General features: G+C 52.5%; 4 protein-coding genes across 10 annotated transcripts in view; 2 read left to right on the forward strand and 2 right to left on the reverse strand.

The window, feature by feature from the left end:
* Positions 1-7,315, reverse strand: part of PELP1 (proline, glutamate and leucine rich protein 1) — a 46,714-nt gene extending 39,399 nt beyond the window's left edge. The window contains exon 1 of the mRNA XM_067020973.1: positions 7,060-7,315. Coding sequence (XP_066877074.1) covers positions 7,060-7,122 — 63 coding nt within the window. The 5' untranslated portion in view covers positions 7,123-7,315. The remainder of the gene's footprint in view (positions 1-7,059) is intronic.
* A 105-nt stretch (positions 7,316-7,420) lies between these two features.
* On the forward strand, positions 7,421-9,132 carry MED11 (mediator complex subunit 11). Its single transcript, XM_059048010.2, has 3 exons — positions 7,421-7,585; positions 7,779-7,909; positions 8,623-9,132. Exons 1-3 carry the CDS (start codon positions 7,501-7,503, stop codon positions 8,758-8,760), a joined length of 354 nt encoding a protein of 117 aa, XP_058903993.1. The 5' UTR covers positions 7,421-7,500; the 3' UTR covers positions 8,761-9,132.
* A 617-nt stretch (positions 9,133-9,749) lies between these two features.
* On the reverse strand, positions 9,750-19,939 carry CXCL16 (C-X-C motif chemokine ligand 16). Of its 6 annotated transcripts, XM_067020982.1 has the most exons (8): positions 19,822-19,939; positions 18,013-18,135; positions 14,250-16,891; positions 13,004-13,176; positions 12,509-12,647; positions 12,144-12,226; positions 10,504-10,923; positions 9,750-10,051 (listed from the first exon to the last, which is right to left on the reverse strand). In XM_067020982.1, the coding sequence occupies exons 4-8, from the start codon at positions 13,068-13,070 to the stop codon at positions 10,005-10,007; spliced, it is 756 nt and encodes a 251-aa protein (XP_066877083.1). In that variant the 5' UTR covers positions 13,071-13,176; positions 14,250-16,891; positions 18,013-18,135; positions 19,822-19,939; the 3' UTR covers positions 9,750-10,004. The 6 variants fall into 6 exon arrangements, with proteins under 6 accessions (XP_066877083.1, XP_066877084.1, XP_066877082.1 ...); XM_067020983.1 differs by lacking the exons at positions 14,250-16,891; positions 19,822-19,939; XM_067020981.1 differs by lacking the exons at positions 14,250-16,891; positions 18,013-18,135; positions 19,822-19,939 and adding an exon at positions 13,516-13,692.
* ZMYND15 (zinc finger MYND-type containing 15) lies at positions 14,287-19,501 on the forward strand. Of its 2 annotated transcripts, none has more exons than XM_059047946.2 (13): positions 14,287-14,869; positions 15,241-15,475; positions 15,562-15,717; positions 15,989-16,149; positions 16,702-16,854; positions 17,176-17,256; positions 17,403-17,519; positions 17,637-17,725; positions 17,813-17,911; positions 18,075-18,228; positions 18,311-18,369; positions 18,606-18,766; positions 19,139-19,501. In XM_059047946.2, exons 1-13 carry the CDS (start codon positions 14,302-14,304, stop codon positions 19,308-19,310), a joined length of 2,205 nt encoding a protein of 734 aa, XP_058903929.1. In that variant the 5' UTR covers positions 14,287-14,301; the 3' UTR covers positions 19,311-19,501. The 2 variants fall into 2 exon arrangements, with proteins under 2 accessions (XP_058903929.1, XP_058903930.1); XM_059047947.2 differs by having other exon boundaries at positions 18,266-18,369; positions 19,139-19,310.
* Positions 19,940-20,401: the final 462 nt, after the last annotated feature.

Genomic DNA, 20,401 nt, shown 5'->3' on the forward strand with positions numbered 1-20,401 from the left:
TTGGACACAGTCATACACATATGAACATATTTCCCCTCATTTTAAACATAGACAGTAGCATACTATGCACACTCTTCTCCACCTTGCTTTTTGCCCTTAATAATGCAGCTAGGAGGACACTCCTTTAGCAGTCCACACAGATCTACCTCATTACTTTAAAGAGTTGCCTAGGGGCTTTCCCTGGTAGCACAGTGGTTAAGAATCCACCTGCCAATGCAGGGGTCATGGGTTCGAGCCCTGGTCCGGGAAGATCCCACATGCCGTGGAGCAGCTAAGCCCGTGCACCACAACTACTGAGCCTGTGCTCTAGAGCTCGCGAGCCACAACTACTGAGCCCGCGTGCCACAACTACGGAAGCCCGCGCGCGCCTAGAGCCTGTGCTCCGCAACAAGAGAAGCCACCACAATGAGAAGCCCGCGCACCGCAATGAAGAGTAGCCCCCGCTCGCCGCAGCTAGATAAAGCCTGCACGCAGCAATGAAGACTCAACGCAGCCAAAAATAAATAAATAAATAAAATATATTTTTTAAAAAGAGTCACCTAGCTTTCCATTGCCTAGATTTACTTTTACCAATTTTCTATCTATGGACATGAAGGATGTCCACTCTTGCTAATTCAAACAGTATTACAATAATTATCCTTGAAGATATGTCTTTTTGTACATGCCAAGTGCGTCTGTAGGACAAACTTTTTTTTTTTTTTTTTGTGGTACGCGGGCCTCTCACTGTTGTGGTCTCTCCCGTTGCGGAGCACAGGCTCCGGACGCGCAGGCTCAGTGGCCACGGCGCACGGGGCCAGCCGCTCCACGGCATGTGGGATCTTCCTGGACCGGGACACGAACCCGCGTCCCCTGCATCGGCAGGCGGACTGTCAACCACTTCGCCACCAGGGAAGCCCAGGGACAAACTCTTAAAAGTAGAATTGGTGGGGGAATTCCCTGGCAGTCCAGTGGTTAGGACTCCCTGTTTTCACTGACAATGGCCCAGGTTCAATCCCTGGTCAGGGAACTAAGATCCCACAAGCCACCACGTGGTCAAAAAAAAAAAAGTAGAATTGGTGGGTCAAAGAGGGTAAGCATCACTACCATATATAAAATAGATAACCAACAGGATCTAATGTGTAGTACAGGGAACTACACTCAACATCTCGTAATAACCTATAATGGAAAAGAATCTGAAAAAGTATATATATATATATAAAAGTATCCGGCTGGCCAAAAAGGTCGTTCGGGTTTTTCCGCAAGATGTTACAGAACATCTTACGTAACATCTTACGGAAAAACCCGAACGACCTTTTTGGCCAACCCAACATATAAATATAAACGTATACAGGGACTTCCCTGGTGGTCCAGCGGTTAAGACGCCACGCTTCCACTGCAGGGGACACGGGTTCGATCCCTGGTTGGGGAACTAAGATCACACAGAGTGTGGCCAAAAAAAAAAAAAGTATATATGTAAAAAAGTATATATAGGGGCTTCCCTGGTGGGGCAGTGGTTGAGAGTCTGCCTGCCGATGCAGGGGACACGGGTTCGTGCCCCGGTCCGGGAAGATACCACATGCCGCGGAGCGGCTGGGCCCGTGAGCCATGGCTGGTGGGCCTGCGCGTCCGGAGCCTGTGCTCCGCAACGGGAGAAGCCACAGCAGTGAGAGGCCCGCATACCGGAAAAAAAAAAAAAAAAAAAAGTGTGTGTGTGTGTGTGTGTATATATATATATATATATATATATATATATATATATATATATATACATATAACTGAATCACTTTGCTGTACACCTAAAACTAACACATTATAAATCGACTATACTTCAATAAAAACTTTTTTAAACAATGAGATAAAAAAGGGTGATCACCTTTTTGATTACTGCCAATCAAGCAGATGACATATGGTATCACCCTAGTTTTAATTTGCATCTCTTTGATCATGAGTGAGGATGAACCCGATTTACTGGGTTGATGTTGTTTCTCTTAAAGTACCCTAAGAGCTCTTTATATAGTAAAGCAATTAACCCTTTGCCATTTATTTTGCTCATATTTTTCCCACTTTGTCTTCTGAATTTGTTCCTAGATTTGTTTTCTTTTCTTTTTACTGAGGTAAAATTCATATAACATAAAGTTAACCATTTTATTTATTTTATTTATTTATTTTTGCTGCATTGGGTCTTCGTTGCTAAGCGTGGGCTTTCTCTGGTTGCGGCAGGCGGGGGCTACTCTTCGTTGCGGTGTGCGGGCTTCTCGTGGTGGCTTCTCTTGTTGCGGAGCACGGGCTCTAGGTGCACAGGCTTCAGTAGTTGTGGCACACGGGCTCAGTAGTTGTGGCTTATGGGCTCTAGAGCGCACGCTCCGTAGTTGTGGCACACGTGCTTAGTTGCTCCGTGGCACATGGGATCTTCCCGGACCAGGGATCAAACCCATGTCCCCTGCATTGGCAGGCAGATTGTTAAGTACTGTGCCACCAGGAAAGTCCCAAGTTAACCATTTTAAAGTGTAAAATTCAGTGGCACTTAGTTCACGCACAATGTTGTGCAACCATCGCTTCTAGTTTCAAAGTATTTTGCTTCTGGTATTTTTAATAATTCATAATTTTTATATTTAATATGTAGTCAATTATAATCACTTTTTAAAAATGACTTCTTGGTGTTTTGTCACAAAGCTCTTGGCCCTTCTGTTTTCTCGCAATTTAACACTTCCTTTTCCTTCCAGACTAAACTTCAGGATCATCACATCAGCACCTTCAACTGTTCCTCCTTTCACAAAACCTGCTCTCAAAGCCCACTCTTGGCTCTAACCACCACCCCGCCTTTGTCCCCTCCAACATGGGGCTGCTGAGGCACTGCCAGAGAAAAATCACACAACCACATTTACTCATTCATCCAACAAATTTTTTTTTTTTTTTTTTTTTTTGCGGTACGCGGGCCTCTCACTGTTGTGGCCTCTCCCATTGCGGAGCACAGGCTCCGGACGCGCAGGCCTAGCGGCCATGGCTCACGGGCTTAGTTGCTCCGCGGCATGTGGGATCTTCCCGGACCAGGGCACGAACCCGTGTCTCCTGCATCGGCAGGCGGATTCTCAACCACTGCGCCACCAGGGAAGCCCCAACAAATATTTTTAACGCATCCTAGGTGCCAACACCGTGCTAGGCGCTGGGTATGGATTTGGGCCACTACAAACCTATGGACTTTAACCTCAGCTGGGCCCTCAACACCTGATAACCCCCCGTCTCCCTCCACGACCCTGGTCACCTCCCACTCCTGCTCCCATCCAACTCACTAATTTTCTAAACCTTCCTCACATTCAGAGTGACTTCTTCTCCCGCTCTTCACAGAGATTAGGCTCTGAGGGATGAATGATTTTAATTCCCACCTCCAACCGACAAGCAAGCACCGACATCGACACCATTTCTCCTACACAACCAAGGTTAAGATGCCGCCTCCAGGTCGAAGCTAATTCCTCCACCTGTGCTCAGATCGCTCCCCCTCCCACCTCCTCTGAGACCTTGATTCATCAAACCACCTCCATCTCTTCAAACTCGGCCTCTCTCTACTGGTTCTTCCTCCATGGTAAATAAACCCGTGCAAGTCTCTTCCATGAAAGGGAGAGAGGAAGGAAAGCAGGGAGGGAAGGAGGGAAAAAGGGAGGGATAAAGTAAGGAAACCAAAGAAAATACATTCCTCCGCACTCAGGGCTCTTTCACTGTAAAGTCTATCTCCTCTCTCGCTTTTCATGTTTATTTAATTTTTATTTTCAAAGTTGCTATATCCATGTAGTTGAAGGAGTCAGATACGACTACAAGGGCTATTACAAGAAAAAGTGAACTCCTTCCCCCTGCAATTTCCTTCTCCTCAGAGGCAATTACTTTCACCTCCGTTCGATGTTTCTTTTGGCATTTACCTCCATCCCTAAACAACAGGCTTGTTTTGCTACTTCTTGATTTTTATTTTAAGCATTGTCTACGGGCTTCCTGCCATGTAAGGTGAAGCCTGAGAGCCCTTTCGCCCCCCAGCCCCAACATGGGAAGCTCTCCCAAGGGAATTCTATCAATCGGGGTTAGATCAACATCCAGGATTTATTGCAAATGTTACCCATAGCTGCGTCATGTGGTCTATTATGATTACCTTCCTCTTCCTGCACAACTGTTTTCCCTGAATAACTATCATTTTTTAAATTTGCTTATTCTCTGATTTATCATTACTTCTGCTCTATACTCTCCTCCAAAAATCTATGTATCCTCTCAATTCATTCAAAACAAAATAGGTGTTATCTCTTCCATCTCCTTGAAAAATCTCTCTCCAGGAGCCTTCTGACTTGGGTCTAACTCTGGTCACCTCCCGAGAAGGGTATTTAAAAGAGAAACTTGAGACCTTGTACATATCAAAATGTCCTCATTCCATCTTCATTATTGATAGTTGGGCTGTTGTGAGAGTCTAGATATCCCCTAAAACCTATTCTGCCATGGTGCTAGAACAATAGCGAGCCACCTAGGTAAGGACTGGATTTCCCAGAACCCCGGAGCCGGTAAGACCACGTGAATGAGTTTTCTTCAAAGGGATGTGAGTAGAAATTATAGGTGCCACTCCCGAGCCCGACCTCCGAGACACGTGTGCCTCCTCCGTATTTTCTCTTCTGCCTTCCTGCCAGCTGCAACCCACGGAGGGCAGCAACCCAGTTTTGACACTGCACACAGCAATGTCCCCGAGCAACGCAGCGTTTCTCAAAGTTTACTGTGCATACAGATCACCTGGAAGAGAAAAGCAGCCTTTCTCAAAGTATACTGTGTACACAGATCCCCTGGGATGTTCAAACACAATACGGATGCAGCGGGTCTGTGGTGGGGCCTGAGATCCTGCATTTCTAAAAAGCATCTAGGTAATGCCAGTGCTGTGGCCTGAAGACCATACTTTTGAGCATAAGAGCCTAAAGGATGGCAGAGCTGCACTGCTTGCTAGCCTTGGGCTCGGTCTGATTGGTGGAGTACACTGAACTATCCACACCAAACTGTTTTCTGAGAAAAAGTTAAGTTCTATTTGGTCGAGCCACTGCATCTTCAGCCTTCACCCTACTACAGCCGGAGTACAGAACTCCACGTTGGAAATCACTTTCCCCAAAAACGTTGAAGGCGCTGCTCCACTAGTGTGGAGTGTTAGTATTCAGAGGATCAAGACCATTCTGATTGCTGTTCCTTAGCGTGTGGTCTATTTTCTCTCTGGAAGCTTCTGTAAGACCCTTTTCTGTGAGACTAGTGTTCTGATATTTCATGATGTGCCTTGATGCTGGGAACTTAATGGGCCCTTTTCATCTAGAAACACAAGTCCTTTCTTCCCTTGTTTTCCCTGTTCTCAGAGAATCTAAGCCCCCTGGACTGATTCTCTAATTTTCTCACGTCGTCTTTCCTATGTGCCATCTTCTTTTTTTGCTTTACTTGCTGGGAGAGTGCTTCCATTTCTCTTTCAACCCTTTTGCTCAATTTTTCATTCCTTCCCTCATGGTTTTATTTTTCAAGTGTGTTTTCTTGGATTCAATCTTTTATTATAGTATCTCTGACCTAAGCGCATCAATATTTTTTGCCTTAAGTTTTACCCTACGTCATCGAAGGTGGGGGTTTTTTGGTTGGTTTGTTTGTTTGGGTTTTTTTTCTGTTTATTTTGGTCTCTGCCTTCCATGTTAGAAAGTTTCTGCAAACATCTAGAAATCTTTTGTCTTATGTCTGCTCATTTTAAGGGTGACATGCTAAGAAGTTGACTAGAAGATCTGTGGACACAGTTGGGACTTATCAACTGTGGGTTTCGCTATGGGGTGATCCGGCTAATTGCTTTGTTGGAGAACCCCTGATGTTAACACCCTTAGATCTTTCCTCTGAATAGTCAAATTCCCCAGGTGAGAGTCTTCCAGTCTCTGACCTGGAAGGTAAAAGCCTGGCTGCCAGAGTTCTAGAAGCCACCACTCAGTAAATAAACTTTCACTCAATCTCTGCTTTAAATACAGTCATGCCCAGGTGCCCTCCATGCCAAAGACTCTCTGGTTTCCATCTCCAACAGAGAAACCTCCAGCAATCTGATGATTTGGGGGTGAGTAGCTGCCAAGATATATGAGGATATAAAAGAGGAGATAGGGGGATCTAACTACTTCAAATAATCCTAATTTTAGTACTTCCTACAGCCACTGATTTAAGGGTAAATCAACTTGCTTCTAAGCCAATCAATTATATTTCAATAAAAAATTAAATTAAATTTAAAAAAAAGTTGCTTCTAAGCTTTCTTCACTGCTGGCTTAATTACCACTTCACTGCTAAATCAGTTACCACACACCCTTCTGTCCTGCAGTTTCCATTTAAAGTTTTGCTATTAACTCCTCTCTCTCCTTGACTCCTTTCTAAAATCCCCTTATTGCTATCTTCCCAGGATTTAGCAAAAGAGTGAAGTTAAACGCTAGATCCCTCAAGTTTAACTGAAAGTCTCCACTCATTTGCTAACCCTGTGCAAACTGGCTTCATTCTCAATCTGCCATAAACTGTCAAGATTGATCTTTCCTAAAAGGTACAGCTGGTCAGAATACACTTCTTGGAAATCCTTCAAAGGCTCCCAAATGCTTCCAAATTCAAGTCCAAATTCCTAGCTTGCGAGCCACTTCCTGATCTGGCTCCTCACTGCAGTCTCCACCACCGCACTGCGTTCACTCCAGTCAAACTGAACCCCTTGCTGGACTTCCAATGTGTCAGCCCCCTCACACCACCATGCGCTTGCCTGTGCCTTCCCCTTTTCCACTCCAAGCTCTCATTCACCTGGTTAACCCTTCAGATTCAGTTCAAGCAGGATTTCCTCCCAGAATCCTTTCTCTGTGTTCCCAGAGACACACCCTGGGGGTAGCCCTAACGAAAACATTTATCCCACTATCACGTGAGAGTCCACCTCACTCACCTTTGTATCCCCAGAGCCAACCACATTAACAGGCGATCAGAGAGGGAAAAGGCTGATAGGAGCCAGCTTCTCGGAATATACTGACAGTCAGTGTTTCAGGACTCTCGTTCAGGGGGAATCGCTAGGGCGAATAAGGTCACACTCACCAAGTCCAGCTTTCCCCAGGCTCCGGTAGGTGGCGGAGTGGGACAGGCAAACACAGGGTCCATGGCTGTCCAGTCCGTAATACCCCAGAGCTCCCACCATCATCACCTAGCACCCAGCAGACGCTCACTAAATTCTTGTAGAAGAAATTAAACACAGGCCACAGGACAGTGTCGTAAAGGTGGACAGGTTTGAAGGGCGTGAATATTTCGATACTGCCTCTTACCACAGGTGGTCACGCGGCGATGGCGCAGACCTGAGCATGCGCAGGAGACCCTGGGAGTTGTAGTTCACCAGTTGAACCGAGAAAGGCGAGACGGTGCTGAGCATCCCGGGAACTGTAGTGTTAGCTAAGGGGCGCGCTCTGCGCGGGCGCACACCGACAGCCATTTCCGGGCACTTTTCCGCAGCATTTAGCAAAAGGAGAGAATCCCAGAGTAACGATGGCTACCTACAGCTTGGCGAACGAGAGACTACGCGCCCTGGAAGACATCGAACGGGAAATTGGAGCCATTCTTCAGAATGCAGGTTCGGGATACGACGACCAGAGGAGCGTCAGCGAGAGCGTGAGCTAGACCGACCGTGCGCACATGCGCCGACCGGTGACTGGGAGTGGGGTTGGGAGGGATCCTAAGTGGGTGCAGGGGTGGGTGGGGCTGGCTCTGGGGCGCGGCTATACTGGCAGTCTCCGGATAGCCCCGCCTACTCTCCACCCCGGCAGGTACAGTGATCTTGGAACTTTCCAAGGAAAAAACCAATGAGCGGCTCCTAGACCGACAGGCAGCGGCCTTCACCGCGTCGGTGCAGCACGTGGAGGCGGAGCTGTCGGCTCAGATCCGCTATCTCACTCAGGTGTGTGTGTGTGTTGGAACGTCCTACGCGCGCGCGCGCGCGTGTGTGTGTGTGTGTGTGTGTGTGTGTGCTGGAACGTCCTACGCGTGTGTGTGTGTGTGTGTTTTGGACCGTGCAACACGCCCACCCCAGCTCTCTGCCTTAGCCTTAGCCTTCAGGAGTCCCGGGCAGAGCTTTGGTCTCCGGAGCCAAGCAAGACCAGCCCTACCCAGCAGGCCTGTTGACCCTGACAGGACCTCACCCTTCCAGGGTAGATTTCCTATGTCACTGAGTTGCATTACATGAGCCACTGGATGGGGAAGTCCTGGGAGAGGGTGTGTAAACAATATGAAAGCCACAGGATATGCTCTTAGAAACTTGACCTGACCTCAAGGGTATGGAGCCCCACATGGCTACCTCCTGAGAAAAGGAACAGGACTGAAAGGGTTCTGAGGTCATTATAACAGCAACTACCATTTACTAAACTTTTACTGTGTGCCGGACACTCTGCATTATCTAATCCTATAACAACTCTAGGAAGTAGTTAGTTGCTGTCATGCCCATTTTACAGATGAGGTCAACAGAAATTCAGTGATATGCCCTAGGTAATCCAGCTAACCATGTGGCACAGCAAATTCAGACTCAGGGAAGAAATGAGGCAAGAGACCTGATGCCTGGTTGGGGAGATGAGAAAGGGGAGGGGTGCTTCTTTGATCAATCTGAATGTCCTGTAGGTGGCCACAGGGCAGCCCCATGAGGGCTCCAGCTACTCTTCGAGGAAGGACTGTCAGATGGCCCTGAAGCGAGTGGACTATGCTCGTCTCAAGCTCAGTGAGGTGGCTCGAACCTGTGAGCAGATGCTGGAAAACTAGGCCAAGCAGGTGAAAAGCTTGGCAGGAGAGCTCCACCTACACCCCAGGACAGAACCTGGAGAGCATGGGCTGCCCCGTACATGCGCTGCTGGTCAGAAGCCATGAGGACAAAGGCACAAAAGGTGGGAATGGAGAACCTTAAAGACCAAGCCCGTGCATGGCCGTGCCCTAGCTCCTCTGGCCATGCACTTCGCCGAGCGCTGACAAGCTCAGAACAGGAGAGACAGAGACTCAAGACACCCAACCCACTTCCTCAGGTCCCTACCCCAGGCTTCTGGCAGACTTGGACCAATGAAGACACATTTTGTTCACTGGAAAAGATAAAATGAGAACTAAGGGTTTTGATAATAAAAACAATAACACTAAGAACAAGGAGCTCAGACTCTCACTGGGGCATATATGGGTGATGTAAGGGGTTGAGGAAGTAAAACCAGGCTGTATGGCAGCTGCTGAGGAGGGAGGGTGGGAAAGTGGGAGAGGGCTGAAGTTGGGGAGGAACACTGCTGTGGTGTGAAGAGACAAGGACAAGACACAAGGTACTTGGGACAAGGAGGTTGGCAGGGATTGGGGGATGCGCTGAGGGGGAAGGTGTCAGGTGGCCATCAGCAGAGAAGCTGAAGCCAGGAATCATGGTAAGGGGGCAAGGGCATGAGACCAATGTCTACAGAAAGAAGAGTCAATAATTATAAAAATAAGTTTTAGTAGTTAAAAAGCCACGTATAGGGGCTTCTCTGGTGGCGCAGTGGTTGAGAATCCGCCTGCTAATGCAGGGGACACAGGTTCGAGCCCTGGTCTGGGAAGATCCCACATGCCGCGGGCAACTGGGCCCGTGAGCCACAACTGCTGAGCCTGCGCGTCTGGAGCCTGTGCTCCGCAACAAGAGAGGCCGCGACACTGAGAGGCCCGCGCACCGCGATCAAGAGTGGCCTCCACTTGCCACAACTAGAGAAAGCCCTCGCACTGAAACAAAGACCCAACACAGCCAAAAATAAATAAATAAAATTTTTTTTAAAAGCCACGTATAGAATTTGTACATGATATCTAGTATAAGAGGTGACTTTACATTACAGCATAGAAAAAAAAAAATGGAGGGAAGGTCTAAGAGAGGGCAGTGGCTGGTTAGTTGTGTATTTAACATCGACAAATATGTAGAGAGTGCCTACCATGTGCCAGGGGTTGCTCTAGTATATTAACTGCATTTGATACTGAATAAATCATAATCTGCCCTCACAAGCTTCCATTCTTTAAGCATTGGTGTCTGCTGCCACATGCACATAATGACGGTGCAAATCTGGAAAAGATAAAAAGAGATTGAGAGATGAGCTCTGAGATCAGTGGAAGTTGGGCGGGGGAGTGGGGGGCAAGGGGTGATAGCTTGAACTGGGGAGTCAGATTCCAAAACATTGACTATAGATCAGGTACACAGTAGGTGCTCAATAAAGACGTGTGAATTGAACGAATAGCTCCCACCTTCTTCCATCGCTTCATCTCCCACTCGTCTGCTCTAGCTGCCATCTTGGTGTTGCTCAAGCACTGCCTGCCTTTGAAGGCCATGCACTGGTCCCTGGGCCTATGGTGGCTTCCCTCCCTCCCCATTCTGTAGTCTGGCTGACTCTTCCCTCATCACCTGCTGTCCATGGTGCAGGCAGCCTCCACATTTGCCGGCCTGCGAGCTACTGTGGGCAGGATCCCTGCCAAGGAGGCTCTGGATCCCTGGAGGAGGGGTTCAGAGGCCCAGTTTACCTGGAGGACACTGCAGTGACTGCTCCCTCCTCTTCCTGCACAGCATGTAGAGCAGGGCTCCAGTGAGGAGGAAAACGATGCCCAAGAGGGACAGCACCAGCACCATGGCTGATGTCCCAGCTGCAGGAGCCACATTTTCTTCCAGCTGCTTCTGGTTCCCCCTGGCCCCAGGCCTTGCCCCCAGACGGTGGCCCAAAGTGTAAGCGTTAGTCTCATTGGTGTGGATGAGCTTTCTGTCCAACGAAGGTGCTTCTTCTGGAGGGGTGGGCCGCTGGGTAGGCTGCTGGGTAGATGGCAGGTACTTCTGTGCAGGAGTACCCGTGGCTGAAGGTGTCTTTTCTGTGGGCTCAGGAACCTGGGTGCTGCGGGGAGGTACATGTCCCTGGCGGGCCACACTCCTGGCATGAGCACGTCCACATTCTGAAGAAGCAAGAAGTGAGGAATCAGGGCTATGAGGGGATAAGGTGAAGAACTAGATAGAGGGAAGGGTGGTGGGTCAAGGAGAACATCAAGGGAACAGCTAAATGCCCGGAAAGAAAGGCAGGGGAAGAGGGAAAACATGGGGAGATGGAAGTGAGCAAACCACAACATGGAACCCGTGGGGCGAGCATGCATTCTGAACTGGGAAGTCGGGAGACCTGGGTTGGAAGCCGGGCTCTACTACAAAGTAGCTGTGACCTTGCCCCTTGTCTCTTAACCTCTCTGGGATTCATTTCTTTCAGCTGTAAAGCAGGGATAATTTTAGCACTAAAGGCCAGAGTAGCCAGAAAGAGTAAATGAATAAGGTAGGTCTACGTAGCCAAAGGGCAGTATGGGTACCACCAATGCTACAGAAGACAACTTTAGCTGAGACTTTGTGTCTTTAGCTGAACACTTTGTGTCTTAATGGTTGTGTATTTATTTTAGGAGAAAAATACAACCAGCGTTATCAAATTTGTGACTTCACAGGTGTTCCTGCTTAGGACTAGTTGCCATTAAGTTTTTCAGAAGTGGCTGTGTACTTAAGATTTATTCGTTTCATTGTTTGTGAATTTTACCTCAAAAGAAAAAAAAAAGGAACAATAAAATATAAAACCCTCCTTAATAATATACATGATGAAATGTCTGGGGATAAAGTATAGTCACCTCTGCAACTTACTTGGAAGTGCACCAAAAAATATTAGGCAGGTTGATGAGGAATAGAGAGATGGACAGACAGATGGGTGTGCACTAAAGCAAATATAGTTAAAATGCTGTAGCTCGATATTGTAAAATATAAAATATACTTGCTTCATTATGTACACACATAAAATATAAAAATCAAATATTCTAGAATCTAGGTGGTGGGCATATGGATGTTCACTGTACACATCTTTCAACTTTTATATATGTCTTTAAATTTCCATAATAAATTACTGGAAAATAAAAATAGTGCCTTGATTTCAAGGAAAACTTTAAGTAAATGCACAGGTGATAGGATGAATTGGCAAAAATCCTGGAAGTGATGGTGAGTGATTTCTGGTAAACAGGGACTGAAGTGAAAGTACACAGAATAGGAATGCGAGGTGTCAACGGGGAAAGGGCTGAGGCAAAGAAAAGTGTAAGGTGGAGGCGGCCGAGCCCTGGAGACAGAGCCTGGGGAGGAGGGAGAAAGCGCTCACCTTCACGATCAAAGCAGCGCATCAGTTCCTGGACCCACCCGTCACTGCTGCCTCCACACACATTTCCCAAGGATAGCTGGAACCTGTAAGGAACGACGTATCTCCAGTCTCCGCCCCCCCTTCCCCAGCTGTTTCCTCATTCCAAAGAAGTGAGGTCACTGCCAAGATTCAGCAGTTTCTGCTGGGACTGGGAAGTTCCAGGCGGGACAGGGAAACTAAGGTGTGGAGAATTAGGGCAAACATAATCTAATGTTATGGGGACTATAGAAGGGACTAGGGGTCCTCCCAGAAGGAGTTCAAGTTTGACCAGAGAGGGTCCTGGAGGCACCCGGAGGCTCTGCGCTCCCAGGGGCGGGTGGGATTACCTGACGTAGTTAGAGCAGTGTTGATAGGCTTTCAGGTATTTTCGGAGATGTCCCATGTATTGATCGTTAGGAGGGGAGTGGGAAGAAATTCTTCTATTACAGGGACAACTTCCAGCGATGCTACCTTCATTGCCATCGCCTGAGCGGGACCGAGGTGGTCAGCACAGGTGCCCAGGTTCAGGGGCTCACGCAGCGGTAAACTTAGCCTCCAACCCACAGCCCCACTGCAGCCTCTCCCCTAGACCCGGGGATCTGAGCCCCTCCCACCCCCAGGGCTGAACTCACACATCACACTCTCCAAACACGTCCATAATCACACCTGGACCCTGCTGTTCCCCAGCCCGTCCCCAACCCCAGACAGCTGGCCCTCCCCCTGCCCCGGCTGCCCTGGGGACCCTGGCTCCCCACTTATCCAACTCAACCCCGCGGCCCTCGTGCCCCCCATCCCCTTCCCCGGATTCGGGGATCTGGGCACCAGCCGGGCCCCTGACGAACCTGGAGGCGTGTGGCGCGCTAGAAAGAGTAGGAGAAAGGGGAACCGGAGTTCCCAGCCCAGCATCATCTCGGGCCAGCCTCGCCCTGCCTGACTCCCAGACGTGCTCCGGAGCCTGACGTCCAACCGGTTTCTCAATGGCTTTCGCTTCCTTCTCCCGCTACGCCTGAGATTTCTGCGGGAGACAGCGGCGGTCGGCACCAGGGCCCGGCCGAGGCGGGGCGCGAGGTGGCGACGCCTCCCTCTGGGCGCCCTCACCGTCTCGAACCGATTAAGCGCGGTCAGCACCGTTGTAGCCGCGTGATCGCCGGCCTGGGGCGGCGGGGAAACTCCGGGAGGCGGAGCGCCTGCGCCCCCGCCCCCGCCCCCAACCCAGAGCCCCGTCGAGGGGGCAGCCAGGAATGTTTGAAGAAGGCGGAAGAAAGTCCAGGCTGCAGGGCCAGGTGCGGCAGGCGGGCACTGCCCACTAGGCTGATCCGGTTCGGCCCGGGGATGCCAGCCCCGCCCGCCCGACCTCCGCAGGTCAGTCGGCTGGACCTCCTCCTTCGAGAGGCTTTCACTTTCCGGGCTCGGGTCCGGCGCACCGGGATCCAGTCACGCATGCAGTCACATGGCCGGAGTGACCGCGGCAGACGAGTGCGCGCGGCCAGCAGCACGGACGCTGACTGCCCCGAGCGCCTCTGCGCTGCGCAAGACCCGGGGGGGGGGCGTGGCAACCCGAGGAGCCGGCGCGGGGCTCGGGCAGCCTGACGTCACGCCCCACCTCGAGGTATTTACCTTTGAAAAGTGGTGGCGGCTGCAGGTACCGGAGTAGCGGACCGGACGGGAGGGGGCTAGGTGTACCGGGGCCCACCGCCAAACCTATCCAAGCCGAAGAGATGCCCTAGCTCCTGTCCCCCTCCTTCCACGCCCCAGACGGATCCAAAACTCTTCCCTCCTCACCAAACCCTTGCCCATAGGATTAGCCCTCTCCCACTTCTATCCTCAACTCAAACCCTACCTTTGAGGGTTTGAGCCTCAAATTTTGAGCTCCAAATACCATCTCCCTCCCGACTACTCATCCTTAACCCTATCACCCACTTTCACGTCTGGACCCCATTCTCACCCTGAATTCCCATCCTCAGCCCTGCAAACTCCTTTCTCACTCCTAACACTCGTCCATAGATTCCACCCTAAGCGACCCTCAAACCCACACCCTCCCCCATTTTATGAGCCAGCCCCAAACTCTCGCGAGTGCCTCCCTCTCACCATATATCCTCCCTCTGCTCTGTCTGGGCCCAGGCCTTGCGCCCCTGAAGACATGGAGTTTGTGTCCGGATACCGGGACGAGTTCCTTGATTTCGCTGCCCTCCTCTTTGGCTGGTTCCGCAAGTTCGTGGCCGAGCGTGGGGCCGTGGGGACCGGCCTGGAGGGCTGCCGGCAGCAGCTGGAGGCTCAGATCAGGAGGCTGCCCCAGGACCGCGCCCTCTGGGTGCTCCACGTCTTGCCCAACCGTAGTGTGGGCGTCAGCCTGGGGCAAGGGGCAGAGGCAGGCCGTGCACCAGGCCTGGGGGCTGCCCGGCTCCTGGGAGACGAGCTCCCACTCCACCTGCGGGACCTAAGCCCCTATGTCAGCTTTGTCAGCCTGGAGGACGGCGAGGAGGAGGAGGAAGAGGAAGAAGAAGAGAATGGAGAGGAGGAGGGTGCAGGCACCGAGAGAGTAGGAACAGAGGAGGATGCGGAGCCAGCCCCTACCAGCAGGGAGTCCCCACAGGAAGCAAAACCCCCAGGGGAGGCCAAGCAGGAGGCAGGAGGTGGCGAGGTTGGCTGCCAGGAGGACAGGGCAGAGGACGAACCAGGGCCTGAGAGGAGGAAGGGACAGAGGAGGGGTAAGAACCCAGGGCTGGCCCTGCCCTGCCCCCACCCAGGCATACTCCCCTTTCAAAGCCCTCCTCTGCCCCTCGGAATCCAGTTAGGACTCACAAATGGGTGGCCCTCAGGCCAATCTGGCCTAAAAAGGTGTCTTCATTGATCTCCAATGTTGTTTGTTAAATCTGAGCCAACGTTTAAACATTAAAAGAAAAAACGTCCAGAAGGCTGGAGTTACCCCTTCTCAAGAAAAATGTAAAGTCCCCACAGCAGATGCCCTCTCTACCTAGTCCCCTTCGCTCAGTCTCCTATTCCCCGTGGGCATTTGATTTGGTATCCCTGACCCTGACAGTCTTTGCCCCCGCCCCCGCCTTTTCCCTTTTTCCCCCAGAGGCGGCCCCCCTGCACCTTTCCTGCCTCCTACTGGTGACGGACGAACACGGCACCATCTTGGGCATTGACCTGCTGATGGATGGAGGGCAGGGGAGTGCAGGCAGGGGCTCAGGGACACAGAACCTGGCTCCTCGGGCCTATGCTCTCCTCTGCCACAGCATGGCCTGCCCCATGGGCTCTGGAGGCCCCCGAAAGCCCCGAAAGCTTACCGTGGGAGACGCCCAGCTGCATCGGTACAGAAACCTGGTAGAGGGTGGGGAAGCCTGGGGCCCTGGGCTCCTGAGCCCCCCAGCCTGATGCCGTCTCCACCCCCATTCAGGGAGCTGGAGAATCTGGTCCCAAGGCTGAGAGTGAAGCTAGCCAAGACCCCGATGCGGACATGGGGTCCCCGGCCCGGCTTCACCTTTGCATCCCTTCGGGCTCGCACCTGCCACGTCTGTCACAGGCATAGCTTTGAAGTGAAGCTAACCCCCTGGTGAGCAGCCTGCAGAGGTGGAGCGAGCGGAAGGAAGACCCCAACAGTCAGGCAAACAGAGAGGAAGCACGCTGGTAGGGGGCCCTGCAGACAGACAGAGTGAGGGACAGGGAAACAAGAAGATGACACACACAAAAAAGCTGTTACAGGCAGAGAGAGTACAGACTGACTGAGTGCATACGGGCAAACGCAGGACAGATGGACAGCAGACAGGGGATCTACAGACACTAACACTGAGTGCCCACCCCCCCCCCACCCCGTGTGACCCCAGCCCCCAGTGTGACGCTGTCTTGTACTGTGGAGAGGCTTGTCTGCAGGCTGACTGGAAGCGACGCCCAGATGACGTGAGCCACCGATTTTGGTGCCCAAGGCTTGCGGCCTTCATGGAGCGGGCCGGAGAACTGGCAACTCTGCCTTTTACCTACACCGCAGGTACCCTAAGGAGGTCAGGACGGGTGGGGTAAAGTGGGACCCGGTCTTTGGAACTGGGGCTCCAGGTGCCTGGGAACAGGGTCCTGGGCTTGAAGGCTAAGTGCCTGGGGCTGGAATCTAGATCCCTGGAATAACAGCACCCACCTGGGTGCTGGATATTTGGGGCTGGGGGGCTAGACCCCTGGGGCTGGACACAGCAGCTCTGGAGCTGAGGGTTGAGTGCCCTGGCCCCTGAGAGAACTTATGGAATTCGGGAGTAGGGATTCAAATACTTGCTCCTCAGCTTCACCCCTAACTGGTGACCTGAAACAAATCGCTTTACTTCTTAGAGCTATTTCCTCACCTGTGAAATGGGCCGACTAACAAATGTTAAAACCCATGGAATTGTTATATGGGTTCTGTGGGCTACGTTGTAGACGCTCAGAAATGTTAATGGTTCTCTGCCTGACTAGAACCAGACTCAGACTCAGGGTCCTGGGGAGAGACTGAGGAGAGCCAAGGTCTGGAATCCTGGCCACCAGGCCCTCAACCCCTCCCCTCATCCTTCTCCAGAGGTGACCAGTGAAACCTTTAACAAGGAGGCCTTCCTGGCCTCACGAGGCCTCACTCGTGGCTACTGGACCCAGCTCAGCATGCTGATTCCAGGCCCTGGCACCCCAGGGCACCCAAGGGGCAGCACGCCATCCCTCAGCGTTCTTCTCAGTGGTGCGTGGGGCCTCTCTCCAGGCATAAGTCCCTCAGACTAGAGGGAAGGACGGGAGAGCAAAAGGTTGTCCGGGTCCTAGATAACCCCTCCACATACACACCAAACCTCACCACCACCACCGGGGCATTTCATGCCTCTCCTCAACCCTCAGAAAAGTCACCCCTGCCCAGCCCATCCAGAAGCCCCATCCCTAAGCAGCTCCCCCATTCCTCCTGCTGCAGTTCCAGGCCCTCTCTCAGGGAACACAGCTCCTTTGGAAGAAGGAAGAGGCCAGGTGGGGACCTCCCTGACACCAGGCTCCTCTTCTTTCATCCTCTCAGGACCTCCCTACCAGCTTCTTCAGGGGGATGGGCCTGCTCTGATGCCTCCTGTGCCCCCAGATCCACCCAGGGCCCTCTTTGGTGAGCTGGAGGGGCCCTGAGGAGGCTAGGGGTAGGGACAGGGACTGGAGGGCCAGCAGTCTCGGTGGCTGAGAAAAGGGGCTATTAGACAGGAGAGGTGGGGGTCCAGGCCTGGGGCAAGCTCCCCAGTAACCCACTCTCCCCAGGCTCGTGGCAGGATTACTACACATGGCGGGGCCTCAGTTTGGACTCCCCCATGGCTGTGCTTCTCACCTACCCGCTGACTGTGTACTACGTCATCACCCATCTGGTGCCCCGGTCCTGTAAGGAGGGCGGAGGCGGGGGAGGAGTGCGTGGAGCAGGGGGGCCAGGGGGGTGGTAGGGGACAGGAGGGAGGGGAGGAGGAGACCATATTCTTACATGGCTAGCTTATCACCCAGTCCCTGAGCTCAACATCCAGAACAAACAGTCACTGAAAATCCATGTGGTGGAGGCTGGGAAGGAGTTTGACCTCATCATGGTGTTTTGGGTAAGTCCCTCCAGGCCTGAGGGTTGGGCATTTGGGTGTGGAGGTGGACACAGGGTGGGACCCAGATCTGTCCTCTTTGCCCTTCAGGAGCTCTTGGTCTTGCTCCCCCACGTGGCCCTGGAGCTGCAGTTTGTGGGTGACAGCCTGCCCCCTGAGAGTGACCAGCAGCATTTTACCCTGCAGAGGGTGAGGGCTGAGGGGGGCCCTGCTCTTTAGCCCTAACCCTCCTGCTGTCCTCCCAGCTGGGCTCTGCCCTTCCGATCCCTGCCTCCTCTCCCCTGTCTTACCTGATGCATCTTCCAGTACCAAAACTTCCAGCGGCTTCTCCACCCCACTCCAAATTCCCCAGGATGACCTCGAAGTATCTGTCCGTCCTGGTTCCGGGGTATCAGCACGGCTCAGCTCTGGGACTAAGGAGAAGGGGGGCCGCAGGGACCTGCAGATCAAGGTGTCTGCACGGCCCTACCACCTGCTCCAGGGGCCCAAGCCTGACTTGGTTATCGGTAAGCGCCTGGGGTAGGAGCATGGGGGAGGTGGGAGGACGCCCTGGGAGCCAGCTTCTCCCTGTTCTCCTTCCCTCCGCAGGATTTAACTCTGGCTTTGGTCTAAAGGACACTTGGCTGAGCTCGCTGCCCCGGTTACAGGTGGGGGATGGGACAAAAGGGACCTTCTCTCACCTCCTGCCCGGTCCCTCCTCCTTTTCTGAAAGTCCCTTCTTCCCCATCATCTGCTCTACAGACCTGGGGTGCGCCAGCGGGTCCTCCTGCCCCCCTCTGTGCCTGCCTCGTGCCTCTCCCCATCCCGGTCCCTCTGGGTCCTCGGGAGGTACATGGGGTTGGGAGCCTTTCTGAGAGTGTCTGAGGCCCCGCTCCCACCCCAGTCCCTCCGGGTGCCGGCCTTCTTCACCGAGAGCAGCGAGTACGGCTGTGTGATGGACGACCAGACCATGGCGGTGGCCACGGGAGGGGGCACCAGCCCTCCACAGCCCAACCCTTTCCGCTCCCCCTTTCGCCTCAGAGCGGCGGACAACCGTATGCCCTGGTAAGGCCTTCTTACTCTCTGGCCACGCATACTGAAAGGCTCACCTATACCCTCGTCTCTACGGTCCTGGGACCCTCCTGGCCCAGCCCTACACCCTGCTTTCGCTGCCCGCACTCCCACCACCCCCACTGGAGGGTCTCGACAACGCCCATACACCCCTCTTTAGATGATCCAGCTCACAAAAATCTCTCCAACTCCTCGTTTCCCAGCCCCCGCCCCCAACCCCTCCGCAAAAAAAAAGCCAGTTTACGCTCGGGCTGGCAGAGCCCTAAGTTTAGCCCCACCCCCTGAAACTCGGAGCCCACAAACTCCGCCCCTTGGGAAAATCCCGGCCTCTTGGCCCCGCCCCTGACTGCGCCACGCCTCCCTCAGGTACTGCAACGCCTTCATCTTCCACCTGGTCTACAAGCCTCCGCCAGGGAGCTGGGTCCGCCCCGCGCCAGGGCCCGCGCCCCCCGCCCCAACTCCTACCACTCCTCCCGCCCCCGCCCGTAGGCGCCGAGGAGGAAAGAAACCTGGGAGGGGGGCCCGCCGGCGGAGGTGAGGGCGGAGAGGTAGAAGTCCACCCCCTCCCCTAACACGCCTCAGAAAGGAACACGAAACAGGCGAGGCCGAGGGGGAGGCCAGTTGGCGGAACACGAAAAGGTAAATAAAGTGACTTGTTTGAAACCGCTGGGTCAGACGCTCATAACTGGCTCCTTAAATGGAAAGAAGATTAAAGGGTTTACGGATGACATTTTCTTCCATCTTTCTTCAGTTCCTCGACAGCTGTCCCCTCTCTTACTTGGGATTCTGACCCTCCTGGGTAATCCCAAACTTCTTCTAATGTGTGTGTTGACAAGGCATTTTCCGGCCCCAGTAACAGGCAGGGACCGGATCCGAGTCAAGCAAGACCAAGCAACAGAAAGTGGCTTCTCACTGGTGGGGAGAGGGGGCGGGGGCAGAGGAGGCATGCGACCGCCTAGGGGCACTCACAACCTTGGTTTAGAGTCAGGGAAAGACCCCAGCCACCCAACTGTCCAAGTTAGAAACTTCATGGCCATCCTTGACTCCACCTTCTCTCATCCTTCACGTCCCATAAAGAACCAGCTCCAGCTGAGTCAGGCTGCTGGTCACTCAACATCCAGCAGTTTATGTCCAGTCCCACTGCAAATGCCACCATATCTCGTGTTCCTTCCAAAACAGACATTCGAAACATTACTCCCTGCTTAAATCCCTTCAATGACTTTCCTCTACTTTTAAAATCCCAGTGAGTGTGGGCCGGGCTTAATGACTCTTATCACAAAGTATAGAAAGGGAAAATAATGGAGAAACCTGGCAGACACCACCTGCACCAAGTGACTAGGTTTACAAGAAATAAGAAGTCATGTTGACGTCACGCTCCCTGACATGATGCAATAAGGCCACATCCCCTCTCTAGTATCCTTCCCCCAAACCCATAACTTTTGACTAACCGAGAGAACACACCAAACAAAACCAAACTGTGGGACAGTCTACAAAGCCCCTGACTTTCTTCAAAAGTATCAAAGTCACGAAAAGCAAAGAAAGACCAAGAAACAGTGACAGATTGGAAGAGACTAAGGAGACATGACAACTAAATACGATGCAGTGTATCCTGGTTTGGACCCTGGAACA

The sequence above is a fragment of the Kogia breviceps genome, chromosome 19 (genome assembly GCF_026419965.1).
Source record: "Kogia breviceps isolate mKogBre1 chromosome 19, mKogBre1 haplotype 1, whole genome shotgun sequence".
Taxonomy (NCBI): domain Eukaryota; kingdom Metazoa; phylum Chordata; class Mammalia; order Artiodactyla; family Physeteridae; genus Kogia; species Kogia breviceps.

Excerpts from the sequence above, each read along its gene's own strand:
- MED11 (XM_059048010.2), top strand. The coding sequence starts at position 7,501 with ATGGCTACCTACAGCTTGGCGAACGAGAGACTACGCGCCCTGGAAGAC. Across the intron at positions 7,586-7,778 it reads AGCCATTCTTCAGAATGCAG|GTACAGTGATCTTGGAACTT; the intron begins GTTCGGGATACG and ends CCACCCCGGCAG. Across the intron at positions 7,910-8,622 it reads AGATCCGCTATCTCACTCAG|GTGGCCACAGGGCAGCCCCA; the intron begins GTGTGTGTGTGT and ends AATGTCCTGTAG.
- CXCL16 (XM_067020978.1), bottom strand. The coding sequence starts at position 13,603 with ATGCGTGACTGGATCCCGGTGCGCCGGACCCGAGCCCGGAAAGTGAAA. Across the intron at positions 13,177-13,538 it reads AAAGCCTCTCGAAGGAGGAG|AAATCTCAGGCGTAGCGGGA; the intron begins GTCCAGCCGACT and ends TGTCTCCCGCAG. Across the intron at positions 12,227-12,508 it reads CACTGCTCTAACTACGTCAG|GTTCCAGCTATCCTTGGGAA; the intron begins GTAATCCCACCC and ends CGTTCCTTACAG.
- ZMYND15 (XM_059047947.2), top strand. The coding sequence starts at position 14,302 with ATGGAGTTTGTGTCCGGATACCGGGACGAGTTCCTTGATTTCGCTGCC. Across the intron at positions 14,870-15,240 it reads GAGGAAGGGACAGAGGAGGG|AGGCGGCCCCCCTGCACCTT; the intron begins GTAAGAACCCAG and ends TTTTTCCCCCAG. Across the intron at positions 18,767-19,138 it reads GCGGACAACCGTATGCCCTG|GTACTGCAACGCCTTCATCT; the intron begins GTAAGGCCTTCT and ends CGCCTCCCTCAG.